The following is an 18031-nucleotide window of genomic DNA, read 5'->3' on the forward strand; positions in this document are numbered from 1 at the left end:
ATATTATATTATATTATATCATAATTCAGAACCTTAAGGGTCAATTTTCTAAATTAAGATATTTACATAATCTGAAAGCTAATTAAATAAGCTTTTTCATTGATGTATTAGAATAGAAACCTTTTTGTTTTGTCTGGAATCTCAGGGTTAGGTTTATAAAGTGCTTAATATACATAACTATTTGAAAATTAAGACTTATTGCATTTACGGTTTTCCCAGAGATGGGTTGCAGCTGGAAGGGCATCCGCTGCGTAAAAACATGCTGGATAAGTTGGCAATTCATTCCGTTGTGGCGACCCCGGATTAATAAATGGACTAAGCCGATAAGAAAAAGAATGAATGAATGAATGTATTTACGGTACGCAACGCGGTGGCGCTGTAGGTAGTGCTGTCACCTGACAGCAGGTTGCTGGTTCGAGCCTCGGCTGGGTCAGTTGGCATTTCTGTGTGGTGTTTGCATGTTCTCCCTGCATTCGCGTGGTTTTCCTCCGGGTGTTCTGGTTTTCCCCACAGTCTAAAGACAGGCGGTACAGGTGAATTAGGGTTCATTCTGCTGTGGCCACCCCAGATTAATAAAGGGACTGAGCTGAAAAGAAAATTAATGAATGAATGTATTTATGGTAGAAACTTTATAAATCATATCTTTACTTTTACTGAATATTGGCAGTAAAAGACAAATCTGGATTGTTGACCCATACAATGTGTTTTTGACTTTTGCCAAAAAAGCATCTGCTAAATAACTAAATGTAAATGTAAATATACCACGGCAAAATTAATGTTTTGTTCCAGGGTCAGATATTCTATTCTATTCTATTCTATTCTATTCATTCATTCATTCATTTTCTTGTCGGCTTAGTCCTTTTATTAATCCGGGGTCGCCACAGCGGAATGAACCACCAACTTATCCAGCACGTTTTTACGCAGCGGATGCCCTTCCAGCCACAATCTCTGGGAAACATGCACACACTCATTTATACACACACTTATACACTACTGACAATTTAGCCTACTCAATTTACCTGTACCACATGTCTTTGGACAGTGGGGGAAACCGGAGCACCCGGAGGAGAGCATGCAAACTCCACACAGAAACGCCAACTGAGCCGAGCAGAGGTTCGAACCAGTGACTTAACAACTTTCTTGCTGTAAGGCGACAGCACTACCTACTGCGCCACTGCGTCACCCTATATTATATTATATTATATCATATTATTAATTTTTGTCCACTTTTCCGGGCCGGGACGAGGGACAGCAGTCTTAGGAGAGAACCCCAGACTTCCCTGTCCTCAGACATTTCCTCCAGCTCCTCGGGGGGATCCCGAGGCGTTCACAGGCCAGCCGAGAGACATAGTCCCTCCAGCTTAAACTTGAAGTTGTTTTGTCTGAAATAATACAAATGTTATTTAAAAAAACCCTTCAATTATTTCTCAATTATACTAAAATAACATCATGCCATATGACACTTTATGCCAGGCAAAAGTATGCAAGGCCATGCATTCCAGAATAATGTCTGAACAATTCAATTCATCTACATAACAAACTAGTGGTAAAACTTATTTCATTATCTTTATCTAACACACTGCTTCTTTTCTTCTTTCTTTCACTTTTTTAATTAACCATTGCTGCCCAGGAATTGCAGCCTAGCCTACATATTTTGCAATCATATTTATTACTCTGAAAGCACTTAACAAATTGCTTCAATAAAGTTTGTGCCAACTTCCACAAACCTAATGATTAAAATAACTGTCGTCCAAAGAATAGAGTTCAAACTTTTAGATAAAACCTGTTTCCATTCATGAGCTGCGTTAAACTGACATGCCAATCAAACAGTAGGTGGGCTGGACTAAAATTATAAAGGACCACTCCCTGTTACACCGTTACCCCCGCCTTCTTCTCCAGTGTAGAACTCCACAGTCCAAACCCAAACTCTGCCATTCTCCATAGCCCGGAGTTACAGGCACACTGAGAGAAGAGAGAAAAATAAACAGCACGAAAGTGAGAAGAAGAGAGAGAAAGAGAGCGAGCAAGTGATATAAAGTAACTTAAACAAGACAAATATAAAGAGAGGTTCCACGCCTCGAGAACGAACGAGAGTACACGAATAAGTTGAGTTCAGAAAGCGTGGTGGAAAACTTCTGGGCTGTGGCAGAAAGCTGTGGACCGCGGAGGATGCCAGAGCAAAGGCGTTGAAGGATTCAGGTAAGTTTGTGTGTCTAATGAGGTTAGATTAATGAGTTATGAACTTCTTACGTTTTACGCTTACGTTTTAGAGTAGTTTTCTCTCAAATCGTTTTATATTCTAGAGCTTTCGTAAATCTTTAGTTGTTTATTAACGCGATATATTTGGTTCTAATGGTAATGTACTATGTCTTACCAACTTTATAATCCTTTGGATGGGTGAACATGAAGGGTGGGTGGGAGTGTGGGTGTGTATCTGCTCTGCAATTGTCATCTGTTGCGCACGTTTTTTCCCCCAACAAAAGTTTATCCCAATATTATTACTAAAGTTCGCCATTGTTCAGCGTTTCGTAAACTTGACCTGCTCAATCACTCAGGATTCATAATTAACGCAAATTTTATTTGGATTTTTGCATGTTATGCAAAAAGATAAACCCAAGTTAAAAGAGTGCAACGTGGATAAGAACTGTGTCTGACTTTGGTTGCATGACTGTAAAATAACACGTATATGTATATACACATGTGAAGAAAGTCATCTGCGCACAGTAGTGTTCATGCGCATACTGTAACTCATGCCACGCTTGCATAGATTTTTTTTTTACTTTCCTCTCAAAATGGGTATAATCCTCCCATACCAAATCTGGTCATTGCTCAAGATTTTTTTGGACAACGTCAGCACATATTCTGCACTGTGGGTGAATTATGTTTCCATATTTTTATCCATACTTATTTTTTATGTGCAAATTAAGCTCGTTTTTAACATTCTTATTGTGTTTTAGAATAAAAAGTGAATTTTTAGATTTATTTGAGAAGCCTGTCCCAGTTTGCCTTGATTTTCGTAACCTGGAGCCCTGGCCAGGGTGTGGGTATAGTGAGTAAGAGGGGTGAAGGGAGGAGGGGGTAATGGAATGTAGTGGTTTGGAAAGACTTACTAATTGAAACCAGGTTTGAAGCACAGAGGAGGAAAGTAAGGCTTGCTATGGAGAAGAAAGAATGAGGTGTTTTATTCACACCCGACTGAGGCGTGAGTTTAGTTATGGAGTCGTTTTGCCGTAGGACAACTGATGGTTTGTTATATAACAGAAAAAGAGAATGAATAGAATGGATAAAAGAAAATGAGAAGGACATTAAGAGGAGAGTTGTTGATAAGTGCTGACAGATTTGAGATATGCATGGAGTGTTGACATACAAAAGGCTGTTTTGCAGTTTGTCTGATTTAAGATAAAAATGTTCCTGAGCAGATTTTTCATCAGTGAAACATTTGGAGCCCATCCCCCTCCTCCTGCCACACCCAAAGCTTTCTTCTGTTTTGTCAGAACAGATGACTCCACAGCAGAATAAAGCATACTGTAACACCATACAGTATTAAATCTGCACCTGATTCATATCTTATTTTGAAAGTCTAAATGCGCACAGCATTTGTATTCTCTGTTTTATGTTCTTTATTAGTAGTTGTGTAATGTTTAGTAGCGTCTCAACCTTGACTGTATTTGAAGCTTTCATAATGTTTAGTTTATAAAAAAAAGAACAGGGAGTTTCTTGCTTATCTCAGAAGATTAAAGATTTGGATGTTGAGTAGAAACACCGTTTGGGGCCCTCTGTGTCTTTATCTGATGCGCAGTTGTCCTGGAGGTTTACAACGGAGGCAAACTTTCTCCTGCTGTGTGTTGATAGGTCAGATTAAAGTGTGCTTCGTAGAACTCTCTATTCCACTGTGAAAACGGAAAGAGTCTGGACTTGCGCACACTTCCTTTGTCGTTTCCTTACACGCTTGTTGAAAACTCCATGGGAGGTGTGGCAGGCTTCACATTTGAGCATTATGTTCCTTGATTATTTGTGTTTTTCAAAAGTGTACAGGATGACAGAAATAAATTCTTCATGAAATTGTGATGATTATCCATCACAGATAAGTTGGCAGCGCACTTGTTTTTATAGATAATGCCTTACAGGATGTGGGGATCATTTGAAATGTTTTGTAATATGAAGTCTGAGCTGAAGACTTTGTAGCATTATCTTGGTACATGCCTTTCTGTTCAGACAGACTCTGGAGTTATCATTATTCCATGGTTGAGAAATATTGGCGTAACGCTAGCACAAAGTTGGACAATGCTGTATGCCTTTGCCAATATGGCTCTGAGTCAGAGTCAGGCATTCTTCTTTCATCATTTTTCCATATTGACAGAGTTGTGTTGTAATACCCGGTCTGGCAAACATATGCCTTAATGACAGGCATATTTGTAAATTTTACTTGAGGTTTTCGTTTAGCTCTTAAAATCTCTAATTTATTTTTTACACAGTCATTTTATTTTTACCCAGTAATCTACTTTTAATAATTTGTGTTTCAGATGATCCTGTTTACCACTTCGATTTAAATGTTACTGACAATAAATAATTTGACTTTTTCTGCAAATAAACATGATGCATACGTTTTTGAACATTATATTGTTTAAATTATTATTTTTTAAAATTATTATTTTAATTTTGGACTTCGGGTCAAGTTTTGCCTATGATAATATGTAATAGACTGTACTTTCATTGTATTTCTGCAATCCAGTTGGATTACTAGATTACATTTGTTGTCTGTCTTGAAATAGAAAATACGATGTGCATTTGATTAAGGCTTAGGATCACATGACAGCAGAATGATTAGTCTGTTTATAGTTTAAAGGCCTCAGTGTCCAAGGCTGCATGTCCATTTTAGCTGAGCTTTAATGCTTCAATTATGTATGAGTCCTTGTGTTTTCAGAAACGGCTATGAAAATAGCTGTTGTTTCTGACCTTTTGGCGATGGTGTATTTTATATGCACAAACCACTATTTATTGGTTATGCTGTAACTAAGGTGAAACGCATGCACTAACTTGCATGCCATGTTGCAATTACTTTCTGGTTGCCACACCTGCCATTGCAGCTTTATATAATAAGCTAATTGTTGATTTTAGTTTGTGCATTTAATTACAATAAGTACACATTAGTATGCTTATTTCTCACATGATGCGTTTTTAACATTTACCATTAGTTTTGAATAGTTTTTTTGTGCGTTCAGTAGTGTCTAAGGTTATTCAGTTATTCTATATCTTGATGTAGACCAAACATTTGACATGCAGCTCATGCTACTTCACGCCATCCCAGTAATGTAGTTATGCAGAGCTTCTTGTTTACAACAGCAGAGGGATACAGGCATAGGTTAGGTTATTCTAGGTGCAGTTTACGTGAGTTTGTTTCTAGTTGAATTGTAGGTAGAGAAGCAAGAAGTTTTCATCTGAATTATATGGATATTTAAATCCACATGCCTGTTGACTTTTACAAAGCTCTTGGCAGTGGCATTATAGACCGAACTATAAAGCCGACTAATGGCGTTTGAAATATAATGCACCCTGAGCTGGACAGGGAACCACCTTGCCATCAATCAGCGCCATGTATTTGATTGCTGACTCATATTCTTTGACTAGGTTTGAAAAGCCTTGTTAACAGGATAAACAAGTAAGCGCATGGACAAAAAAAAAAATGATTCAATGAAGGGATTGACAGACTTTAATGTATCTAAAAGGTTTATGTAAACATGTTTCTAATCTTTCAGTGATCAGGGTTATTTAAGGTAATTGTCTACAACAAGTTTTTATGTGTTCTATTTGTTCCTCTAAATTGGTCATCTTCCACAAAAAGACAGAAAGCTACAACTTTTGCACGAGAGTTTGGTCACTTGTGGGTTTGAATTGTGTCCATGTGGAAGTAAAAGTGGAACTTCTAACCAAAGAACAGTTATTCCTTTTTATGTATCAGCTCTAAAATTGTCTGCCTGCTGCAAGAAAACATGAATGATGAGCCTTTAATGGAGAAATATGACTTGCACTTGCCGCATTAAAATCAATCCTGTAATTTGCTTTGGAAAAACGTGTCTGCTAGGGGGCGAGTAACCAGGCAACTCCTGTAAGCGAAGCCAAAGGCCACAATTTATGTCGTTGCATTGTGTAATGCTCGCTGTGTGCGTGCGTGTGCTTCTTATTAAACATTACAACACTTTAATGGAAACAGTGTGGCATTAAACACTTACAGTGGCTTTTCTATAATTAGTGGTCTGGTTGTTTGCCCGAAAATATATCATTTATCTAAGCCTGAACATTGCTGAACCTTTTTAAATTTAGATTTATAGTTGTGCAATTTCTCCCATTGACTCTGAGGCAGTAAGAATTTTGAAAAAAAACAAAAAAAACAATTATTTTTATGGCATCTTTACGGCTGTGCGTTAATGTTATGAGGGGCTTCTGTTAGTCTTTATAAATGCGCAAATTGTCTTCCTTCCTTAATAATGATAATAATGTAAAGAATTAATTTTCCTTCCTCCAATGGGTGTTAGTAAGTAGAAACCATAAAAGAGTACCCTGTTTTTGTACCCAGCTCAGACCCACTGGGTGAGTTGGGTAGAGAGTAGGACATTGCTATGGAGTTAGTCACTGCAGGAGAGGCTGGGCTCTCTTCCAGTTGGCCTGACGGCTCTATCAAGGAATGCTATGACTGGAGGCCTGGGTGGGGCTCACAGCTCACTGTGCGGGCTGAGAGATGGTGTGCATGTAGTTTCTTTCTTATTGTACGAAGGGCGTGCCTCCTACTTTGGATTTGCAGAGTTTGTCGACTGTGTTGTGCCATAAACTGTGCTCCTTTTAGATTTGCACAGTTGTTGCCAAACGACCTCTGGAAGCATTGTGGTGTCGTCTGACACATCCTAGACCTGTGATTATGGTTGTGTTTAGTTCTAGTACCAGTCTTTCTCATGCACGACAATACAAACTATATATAAGTTTTTTTTTTCCTTCAATTGAACGTTTGCTAAGTTTTTTAATGCTAAGTGGCATTCTTTAACCCCATATGTGCAGAAAGTTAGTTACTAATTATTACCGAGCTTGTTTTTTAACAAACATTTTTGTCCTGATAGCTCCACCTATAGCGAGGTGACAGCAAACTTGATACAACTAAGTACTGGGGCTCGTAGATGTCACTCGTTTGAGTGTACACAGCTGCTCTGCCAAATGTTGTTCTTTGCAAACAGTGTGACAGCATAGTCCAGACTGGCCTTTATCACAGAGAGCCTATTTCAGTCCCAGCTCAGAAATAACCATGCTAATGAAACAACAGGGTAGTGAGAGGTTCTAGCAATTGTTTCCATATAGACATTTAGAGCTGGCGAGGTTCTTACTCATTTGACCCCCCACAAACTCACAAACAAAGCTGCCCCTTCAAAATAGGTCATATTTAAGATCTATTAAGCAAACTTCTAATCAGATGACTTTATTTTCCCCCTTAGTGCAAACTTTATTTCAAAGGAAACAGAGATCTTCTTTGATTATAAGATTATTACCGTTTTCTTGGGGTGAGTTTAAATGAGCACTTTTTTGAAGTTGTTGTTTTTTTGTGAATAACAGTGGAATAGTACCGGGAAACAGTGATATCAGGGCAGGTCCCCGCAAGCATGTACCTGTCTGTGCTGATTCCGGCATTTGTTTGCAGTGCTAGTGTTACATGAAGCAATTTTTTTTCTTTTCTGCTGTAGGGAAAACCTCTACATTTCATGTAACCATATATGTGATCTTCAGTCATTTTTTAAATGATGTTAGCATCACTGAAACCACTTTTAATATATCTTTGGCAAAGTGTTCACAGAAGCAAACATGCTTGTCTTGTCATGCACCCTTGCCTTAAAGGCCTGGAAGACATTTATGAAATGAAACAAATTCCTAACATTTCTCTGGCCTTGACTGGAAAACTTAAAACAGATATCTCTTTGTCCTTGGCCTCCTCCATGCAGAAATTATCAAAAGGGGATGCTAAATTGGACGAGAAGCCACAGGACAGCTTCAAAGACCATGAAGCTTGAAGGACAATTTAACAATTTAAAGATTCAGAGACAGTTGATGGCACTTGCATAGATACACAAGCTCAGTCATTTCTCTCGGCGATGCCTCGCTCAGTCAAGGGAGTATTTGATTTGGTATTTGAAAATAAGTCACTTGACTTGGTCTTTTGAACAATTGACACTTATCAGTTTTAGTCAGCTAGAAAGGTGCATTATTGAGCAAATGTAGAGCAGAGCAAATATTGAACTACATGACAGAGAAAAGGTTTCCCACATGAACTGCCCATCTGAACGTTTTAATTAAATAAAGAAATGGACTTTTTACCTGTCTAAGATTAGAGTGAAGAATAAAGATTCACAATTTGGAATGTGTAATATTAAATAAGCAACTTGACAGCATAGTTTAGCTTTGAGTATCTTTGGCCAAAGAATGTGAGTTATGGGGTTTTTAGGAGATCAAATGAGGATTTGCTCATGTCTGCTTTTACTGTGAGAGAAACTTACATGATCTTTGTTTTGCTTCTCAAGTTTCATGGCATTGACATAACAATGAATGGCTTGCAATATTTCATGTTTTTAATTTACAGTCATTAAACTACTTAGGGCTTATGTCTAAATGTGGAATTTTAACTTGCTTTTGTTACATTTTTCATTTTAGGATGGCTGAAATTCCCATGAATAAAACAATAACATCTTAAAGTGACATTTGACTTTAGTCTGCAGTTCAAACAGTTTCCTAGTGTTCAGATTGCAGGGTGGATTTTCAACCACGTGAAGATGAGTTTACTTTAAGGGAGTGATGCTGGTAAATGTATTTAACAATAGCTACTTATCAAACTTCAAATTTAAACACAAACAAAGCTAATTGTGTTTCAGAGTTTATGAAAACTAGTCTGACTATTAATCAACAGAAATGTCTAGAAGAGATGTTTAAGCTTGTGCAGGCATGTGTAAGCTTCTGTGTTTGGTTTGGGCAAAGGATAACTCCCCATTTTGTGTTCTCATATTGTTACTGTTTCAGTCACTGTCGCCCTCTTAGGGCAAACCAAAGTATAAAACAAACTAGGGTGGGGCTGCATTTTTGAAGGAAAAGGGAAATAAGTTCTGCCTGACAAGACTAGCTTAAGGGCTCGAAACCATGTCTTTTAAACCCTCTTTGATCGAGAGCTTTCAACATTAATGCATTAACATTTGAGATTTTTCCTTTTCTACTGAAAAAAAAACATTTTATATTTAGTTTTTTAATAATGAAAATACTGATATCTATCTCTATCTTTCTTTCTATAGTTACCAGAGAGTTTGAGCATTAGTACAAGTTGATGAGTTGATGTACAGTTATTTTCATTGAACAGTCTGTAAGGAATGTTAATGGTAAATTAAAAGTGCATCTAATTCTAACATGATTTCATAAGTGGCACTAAAGCGATGCCTATACAATAAATGCACAATATGTTAATTTTTTTTATTAAAATATCCAAATACCACTAGAGCACGGTTTATGTATATTGATGACTTATGCCCTTCCTTTATCCCAAATATTTAAATATAGAAATTAGCAAATTTTACTAGTGACTTTGGCCATGTCCTGTTGCATCCTAAAGATGTCATAACCTCAATTTCTGTTTAGATTTTGTAGAGAACAAGGACACAACAAAGACACTTAAATATGGTGTGCCTTTTATTAGACTTCACAGAGCAGCATTATAGCAGAAACTTAAAATGTATTTAGTATAAAACCAATGCTTCACATGATCGTGGGCAGAAGATCTAAAAGTGGTCAACTATGGTATATTAAAATCTTTGCTGTTTTCAAAACCGCACTGCACTCATTACTTATCAGGAATTGCTTTAGCATTCTCATCTTGCTTCAACGACTTTTAGTCTTATTTTGCTTCATACTATGATTATAAGTCTTGAATAATTAACTCATCCATGTACATAATTTCTACTTTCATGATTACACAGTCAGCCACGACAGCAACAAACTATGCCTTTGTTTGTTAATTAATACATGCCCATAGCGGCAAAAACTACATAGTCTGCCTTTAGTAGTTGAGATTTACCCCATTTTTGTCTTGACAACAGACCCCCCCATCCCCCCCGACTCCTTTCTCAGGTTTGTACAACTTTGTCACCTTTTATTGTGACAAGGTCACATTGTCTTTTAGTGTTGTCAGACCGGCTGATTAAAGCTGCATGTTCTCAGAGCCACAGCATATCAAATCCCCTTTTTTTTCAATGATTTATCACAAGTTTTGCAAAGATACTGGAAAGATTGCTGAAAACATGATTATATCTTGGTGTACAGAAGAAAAAAACTGTCAGTATGCATGTCAGATGTGTGAAGTCATATCCCAGGAGGTGTGGTTAGCCTATAGCATGCATAGAAAATTATATATATAAGGATGCAATTACGTTACAATGGTGTGAAAAAAGGATTTATCTGGTATTTTGAGAATGACAACACTTTCAAAATGGTCTCACTTCACTCCGATTCATGAAAATTATTAAAACACTGTAATATAATTGCAATGTCAATTTAAAAACACTTTGCGTCTGCTCACAAACAAACCTTTATTTTTGCTTTTGCTTTCCTGTAAATGTATGAACAAAATGCATAAAAAGACTTAGTTAAGGGAGCAATAGCTTCTAGGATGAAGCTTTTGTCAATCAGTTGCTCAGTAGTGGACTGAATAAATGCAGAAATGGTCTTACCTACTTTGCTTGTCTTTGAGTAGGAATTGCTGGAAATATGTTATGTCACCTAAGATTTATGAGCCAATCTGGTAGTTGTCAGTCAGTACTTTAAAATAACTGGGGGTTTCCTTTCTGCTAGTTTTGTTTGAATCTTTCAGATGCTGCACTGTTACCCGCCATTGCTAGACCTCAAAGGTTGATGTGTCTAAAAGGTGGACAATGATGTGTTCTATCCTATGCGTCTTATGATTGCTCAATCACTGAAGGCAAAATGAAGTGCCTGCTTACATGGATCATAGGAGATATTTGGAAAAGAGCCAGTTGCTTTAAGCATTTACCCTCTAAATAATTCTGTCATAGTGACTCTGTTCATATTATTGTTAAAGCCAATGGATTTATAACCTATCCATAGAAAAAAAGTAAATTTGTTACACTTAGAGGTTTTGTGTTGATTTCACATGGTTAAAATCACAATGTCAAAATATGAACTGCTTTTATTGTTTATGGAATCATGTAGTATTTATTATAAATGTCGTATGCAAATAATAAGCAAACCGTTCAGTGGTTAGCAGTGTCACCTCAGAGCAAGGAGGTCACTGGTTCGAGCCTCGGCTGAGTCAGCTGGCATTTCTGTGTAGAGTTTCCATGTTCTCCTCGTGTTCGCATGGTTTTCCTCTGGGTGCTCCGATTTCCCCCACCGTCCAAAGACATGCGCTATAGGTGAATTAAATAAACTGAACTGGCCGCAGTGTATATGTGTGAATGTGAGTGTATGGGTGTTACTCAGTACTGGGTTGCAGCTGGAAGGGCATCCGCTGCGTAACATATGCTGGATAAGTTGGCGGATCATTCAGCTGTGGCAACCCCATAAATAAAGTTACTAAGCCAAAAAGAATACATCAATTCCTGATAGCGTGAATTTAGATTAAATCATTAATTTGAGAAAGCAATTTCACTCAAATATGTTAGGTGGATAAAAGATAACAACTTCTGTTTCATGCAGAATTGAGATAAAAGTGAAAAAATAGACGAAGAAAATTACAAACAAACATGTTTTTCTCCTCTCCTACCCTCCCACTCTCAGAGTTTGCTTGTCTGGAGGCGCACTGTGAGGAATGTGTTAGAACTGTGAGAACAACTGTTGTGTAAATAGTACTGCAGATCATATAGTTTTAACACACGGTGAAGTAACTTGACAAGCATGCATTGGTAGTGCAGGATTGTTGATAGAGAGTGCAGGGTGTGGCATCATGTTAAGAGGCAGAACACATATGTGCAAGGAATAAAAAAACAACAACCTTTTGTTTAACTTATGTGGAAGTTCTTGAGCATACAGCACTGTACAGCACGTTTTCCTTTTCTCTTTTCATAAATTCTGCTTTTAGCTTGTTGCAGGCTTTGGTTTCACCTTTTCCACATTTTGTGTCTAGCCTTTTTCCCTCTGTGGCCTTTGCAAATTAATTTGCTGAAATTACATGCAGAGACTTGATATTTCTGAAATTCTAAATATTGTGCGATATGCTTGTGCAAATAACCACAAGTTCTTATTTGAAGCATTTAGAGTTTGGGATGCATGGTGACAATCAAATAGAATATAACTTTTTAAATAAGAAACTACTTTCAGGTAAATTGTTTATTTGTTGTTGCAAGACACGTTGTTTTGTTTTCTTTATAGCGTTGTGTTTATTGCTGATGCCATTCTCCCTTTAATATTCGAATGCATTCGATAGTTCTTTAGCATAAATAAAATGTTTGGTGTACAATTCAGTTGGGCCACAATTTTGTGGACTGTGCCGTGTTATTGGGCTGTTATGTCTCCTCGAACAATGAATGGCAGATACGAAATCAAGCTAACCTAAAACTATTTAAAATAGATTGAAAAAATAACTAATTATTAAGGTATTATATTTTATTTGACCATAAATTCTTTGCAGTTCTTTTATCACATCTTAAAAATAATCACATATTTTCGTACCAGCTGTCACAATTTGCCACGTCGTGTTGTTCACATCTTTTATTTTGAGGGTTTACATTAATTCAGTAATGCATTAAGGTCATTTTTTGAGTATACTTACTTTTTTGAATCAAGGAAGCATTAAGATTGCTTGAATAACTCTCATACATCTAAATTCACAAGCTGAAGATTATTGCTATTTTTGTTTACTTATTTTTTTGAACTGCATCAGGCAATGATCCAAGGATAAAATGGGAAAACGCTGCCCTTTATGGTGCATTCTTTTTCATCTGTATGTCTATACTTGTGCATAAATCTCATAGATCTCAATTAGATTATATGCCCCAATGGAATATATTATTCTGACCTATCATCGCAACATAATACTACTTCATATACATTTTAGAAAAGAAGGCCATAGGTTAAATTGACTTAAGTTTTGCTACAATAATATGTCTTTCATTTATTTAGCATTCAGTTGTTTTTTTTTTTTTTTTACCTCAGGTTATACTGATTTTAAAATGCTAGAACTAATTACACACTTTAACTTATTACCCAATCTCAATAAGAATAGGTTAGTGTGTTAGAATGTTTCGTGAAGTATGAATGTAGGTGTTTTCCTATTCAAGAAGTCCTGTGTAATTGCAGGGTGGATGATTGTGAGGGGGTGATATCTATGAAACAAAGAACTTTGTGTTGAAAGCTGGAATGGCAGGCCCTCGAGTTGGCTCCATGTTAAGCAATGTTCATCAAGCAGAGACCTTTAATGTCCAATATTAATTTTAAGAACATTTTAAACATTTTTAGATGTTTCGGTATGTTTATCTATATATAATAACCTGATGTTGATTCATTTAATGACCTTGGAATGCAGGTTTTGTATTGATACTGGATATGAGCATGATACACATATGTAGTCTTGCTAGAAAGATGTAGTGAAACTTCTGTGAGTTCCCAAATTAATACCACGTGTTAACTTACTTTGTTAAAGAGTGTATTGCCATCTAGTGGTCAGCGCTTTATTCAGAAATCCTCACTTACAAATATGAAAAAAGTTTGAATGTCTCATCTACCTATTTATTTATACACAAATCTAATTTACATGAAGACACTAATATTCTTTTTTTCTTATTTCTGTTAGGGAACGAACAAGGGCTGACACGGTCCACACTAGGGGACAGGTGAAGAAGCAACACATTCAAAGGTAACTGTTCATTCTGCATACATGTGTTGTGATGTTAATAGCTATAGCCACTCTCTGCAAGCATTATCTGTCCCCAAAACAAAGTAAGCACTGCTTTAAACACTATTGGTATTTATTTTAAATTGTTTAGTTGTATTATATTGTTTTTCCTCATTTATTTAATACACTTTTTTTTTTTTTAAAGATGGATGATGACCAGGACACAAGGGAAGTACTTTTCCCACAGTGGATGGGCGCTGATAAGCATGGGCTCACCATTGAACAGAAAGGCCAAGGAGAGATTTTTGTCAAAGAGGTGAAAGATGAGTCACCTGCTGCTCACACTGGAAAAGTTCATGAAGGTATTAACCCAAAGTAAATCTACACTTTCTGACTAGGGCTGTGCAATATGTCTTTAGATTCTTTCACAAATATAATCTATTTACAATTGACCCTTCGCTAAGCCACATCCAAAAACCGCCACCCACCAATCGTGGCTTAGCAACCGTAGCTATGCGCAGGGGCTCTGTCAAGCTTTTAAGCGAGGGAAACAGGCCAAAGCGTTGTTCATATGGATTGAGCAGTGATAGACCAACGGCAACAACTCGCACACCTCTTACCCTAAACAGATCTAAACTGTTTCCTACAAAAATACAAAGCAGGTTATTTTTCCCAGATTTTTTTTCACTCGATATTATGAGCACTGCTTCGTTTAAGCCTTCGTCATAATAGTCATACTTATAGTGATCATATTTCCATCTGTTTCAAGCTACAAAAATTACATATCAACATAACAAAACAGAGATGTGATCACAAACTAAGCACTTGCAATCAATATACTTCTATATATACTAATATTTGCTGGTTAAGAAAACCTATTTGTTCACTTCTGCTATTTATACTTTGATTTGCATTTCAATTTATTTATTTCATCCACTTAACTGCAAATTAGAATAGAAACTGTATAAAGAGCACACAAACATACTGACAGTAATAGGTACTGTACATTGACATGGGTCAATATTCGGCACAAATCCATCAATTTCGCCTTTCTGCCTGCTCTTTCTGTGAATTATGTAAAAGCATTGTTCATGTGTGTTTCCTCGTCAGTTAGTAACTCTATATTTCATTGCACAACAATAGTTTATCAGGCTTTTCGGCTAAAAAATAGAAATCACGGTTTAATTAGGCATTATTAGATTATTTTTAAATTTCACCTCTCCAGCTGTGAATTAGCTGTTAGCGTAGGAGGCGGCTAGGCTAACCTAGCTTAAATTTTTATTAAATTATTCTCTAATCGGTTGCAATTATGTCATAAAGATGCCCCTGTAATGCATACTGCAGCATTTTTTTGCCTGGCTTTCACGGATATCTCACTTGTTCGCCAAAACTGACTGTAATATCCCTGGAAATGTCTGACACCGGTGCATACACACTGTAATAGATGTGGCAGACACGAAAGTTTGACAGGCGTAGCAACGGTAACTGAGGAGGGCGGGGCTTAGTGAAGGGTCAATTTAAATAGATTTTTCCGTCACCCAAAAAAACTTAGTTTCTTGTTATAAACCTATATAATTAGGTTAAACATACAATAATTAAATAATTATAAGAAATCAAAAATGCTAAAGTAAAGTAGCTTTCCCACAAGAACATTGCAAGTTGACATTTAAAGATCAAATTGAACAAGATCTGTTTAAACCTGCAAACAAGACTTCTATAATACTGATGATAATATCAATTTAAACCATTTTATAAAGCTACAGTAAAAGTAAACTCATAATTGTAAAATAAGGAACATTTCATGATGATTTATTTTCTTATGATTTTGTACTGTTTATTTCAACATAAACATACATTCAGTGGTTTTATGAATTTTTATTTAGCATTCTATCAGTTTTTATTAATTACACACACTAGGGTAATGGCCTAAATTGTATTGCTTTTATTTGTGTTGGGCCACTGCATCTGGTAGACTACTAGTGCACTGAGTGAGTTTTGTCACAGAACGTGTTGATATTTACAGTACTGAACGTCTTTTTCGGTGGGGGGAATAAAGGAACTCAGAGAAGAGTGACGCATGAGTGAAAAACGATTCATTCAATCAAATCGATAAAATGGATTTATCGCCCAGCCCTAATTCTGATGCATTGCATAAAATTGAGAAAACCTTGTTCTCTGTTCCTCATATGTTCTGGTTCTTGGAGCAGCATTTGGCAGGATTTGTACTTTTTTTGGTCTTGGGCTTTTATCTTAATGTCCTAATGATCTTGCAGTTCAAATTTAACTTGGCCAAAAAGTAGTTTTGTTGTAAAATTCAGTTCACTGTTGTAAACAGTTTAGTTAGAATTTTACATGTTCTCCCCTTTGTCACAGGTGACCAAATTGTGGGGGCCACCATTTACTTTGACAACATGAGTTCAGAAGAAACAGCTGAGCTATTGAAGACTCTAAACCGACATAAAGTTGGATTAAAACTACAAAACAAGGGTGGAGACAAATCACCTTGCCGCTCTCCAATGGGAACGTTGTCATGGGAAGGACGTGGAAGTTTCGGAGGATCAAGTTCAGACATTCTCCTGGTAATGTGAAATTTCTTTTAAATCATGTGTTGTATGGAACTAGTACCATGACCATTTCAATCAGGAATTTTATACAATTTAAATGTTGTTATTCTGTGTTAATATTAGGCATGGGCCAGTAAAAGATTGTGATGGTATGATAACACTGGATAAGAATTCCATGGTTTCACGTTTTTTATGGTATTGTGATTACTGCTCTAAAATAGATTCTTTTTAAATGTCTGGGAAAAAACCTTTTCCCCCTTTGAACACAATATATTAATAGGAGCATTAAATATGTCAGGCTAAATAATTCAAATACGTCATTGACTTCTAATATTTTTATTAGTTTCAAAGACAGTGATTTCTTTACAATATAAATGGCATCTTTGGATATCTTTTCTGCTGGAGATAGTGTTGTACTATAAAACTAAAACATAAAAAATATCTTACATATACCCTAGGAACAGTATCGCAGAAAATTTTGTTGGTTTTAAAACCTAGACTTTTCCAACCACGGTATACCTTGAAAACGGTTATTGTCCCATGCCTAGTTGATATCATACCTGCCAACACTCCAGTTTTTTCATAGGAGTCTCTCGTATTTTAGACCCATCTCCCATTTTGTTCTGTCTCTTGGAAAACTTGGTACAGTCCCCGGATTGCTGACCTTGGTAGTACTGACCAGGGCCCTTAGTTTAAGTTACGATCTCACAACCCCACCCACAAAATTTAAATAATGTGACAAAACAAGCAAGATACTGCTGTATACATACACTTTTTATTTAACAAAAAAACTGACATTTAAAAAATATGTATTCTCATGCATCTAAAGATCCCAGATAACCAATTAATTATGCATACAACAACATATTAAAGCAATATTATTGTGAAGGATGATTATTAAACTATATTAACAAAAATAACAGCAAGCAAAAGAAAGCGAGTAAAAAAACATTGTGCACGTTAATGAAAGGATGATGCTGCAGACACGCTTAATGTTAGGCCAGTTAATAATCTGTTCAAAGAATGGGTAAAGCGAAAAGCGACGGCAACTGCTGCTGCTTAAAAACAATCTTGAGCCCTTGAAGGACTGTGGGTGCACAGGCATCACTCTAGTTTAGTTTCCAGGCTTATAAACTAACAGTCTAATCTGTAGTGACGACGAGCCAGCACTGGCAATTTAAAAACGAGTTTTAGCCTAAGTGGCTAGTGGGAGTGGCTGTCTAACCCACCACAACCGAAATCTACCCGCTTTTGACGGGTTGGTGGGTGTTAATGTAAAGCCCTGTTAATATACATTAGAGAACAGATTTATGCCATGTACCAATTTATTATGGTCAATATTTCCCTATTTGGCTTTTTGATATTTTTTGTTTATTTGTGCATTTCTTTTTTTACATAGTTTTTATAGAAGTATTGTTTAGCACATTACAGGGGGCATCTTATGTTAGGGCTGTGCAATTAATCAAAAATCCGATTTTGATTTTGGCTTCTAACGATTATGAAAAACCATTAATCAAGATAAACGATTATTACATCATATACCGCCCCCTTTCCAGCTGTACAGATTTGTTGCTCTTAAAAGTGCGAAAGACCGCATGCTTCTGTT

At 36.5% G+C, this 18031-nt stretch overlaps 1 protein-coding gene across 1 annotated transcript in view; it reads left to right on the top strand.

Moving 5' to 3' along the window:
* Window positions 1-1930: 1930 nt before the first annotated feature.
* ahnak (AHNAK nucleoprotein) overlaps window positions 1931-18031 on the top strand; it is a 37003-nt gene continuing 20902 nt past the window's right edge. The window contains exons 1-4 of the mRNA XM_005173182.5: window positions 1931-2199; window positions 13820-13882; window positions 14067-14223; window positions 16235-16440. Of these exons, the coding sequence (XP_005173239.1) occupies window positions 14067-14223; window positions 16235-16440 (363 nt within the window). The 5' untranslated portion in view covers window positions 1931-2199; window positions 13820-13882. The remainder of the gene's footprint in view (window positions 2200-13819; window positions 13883-14066; window positions 14224-16234; window positions 16441-18031) is intronic.

This window comes from Danio rerio, chromosome 14 (assembly GCF_049306965.1).
Source record: "Danio rerio strain Tuebingen ecotype United States chromosome 14, GRCz12tu, whole genome shotgun sequence".
Lineage (NCBI taxonomy): Eukaryota > Metazoa > Chordata > Actinopteri > Cypriniformes > Danionidae > Danio > Danio rerio.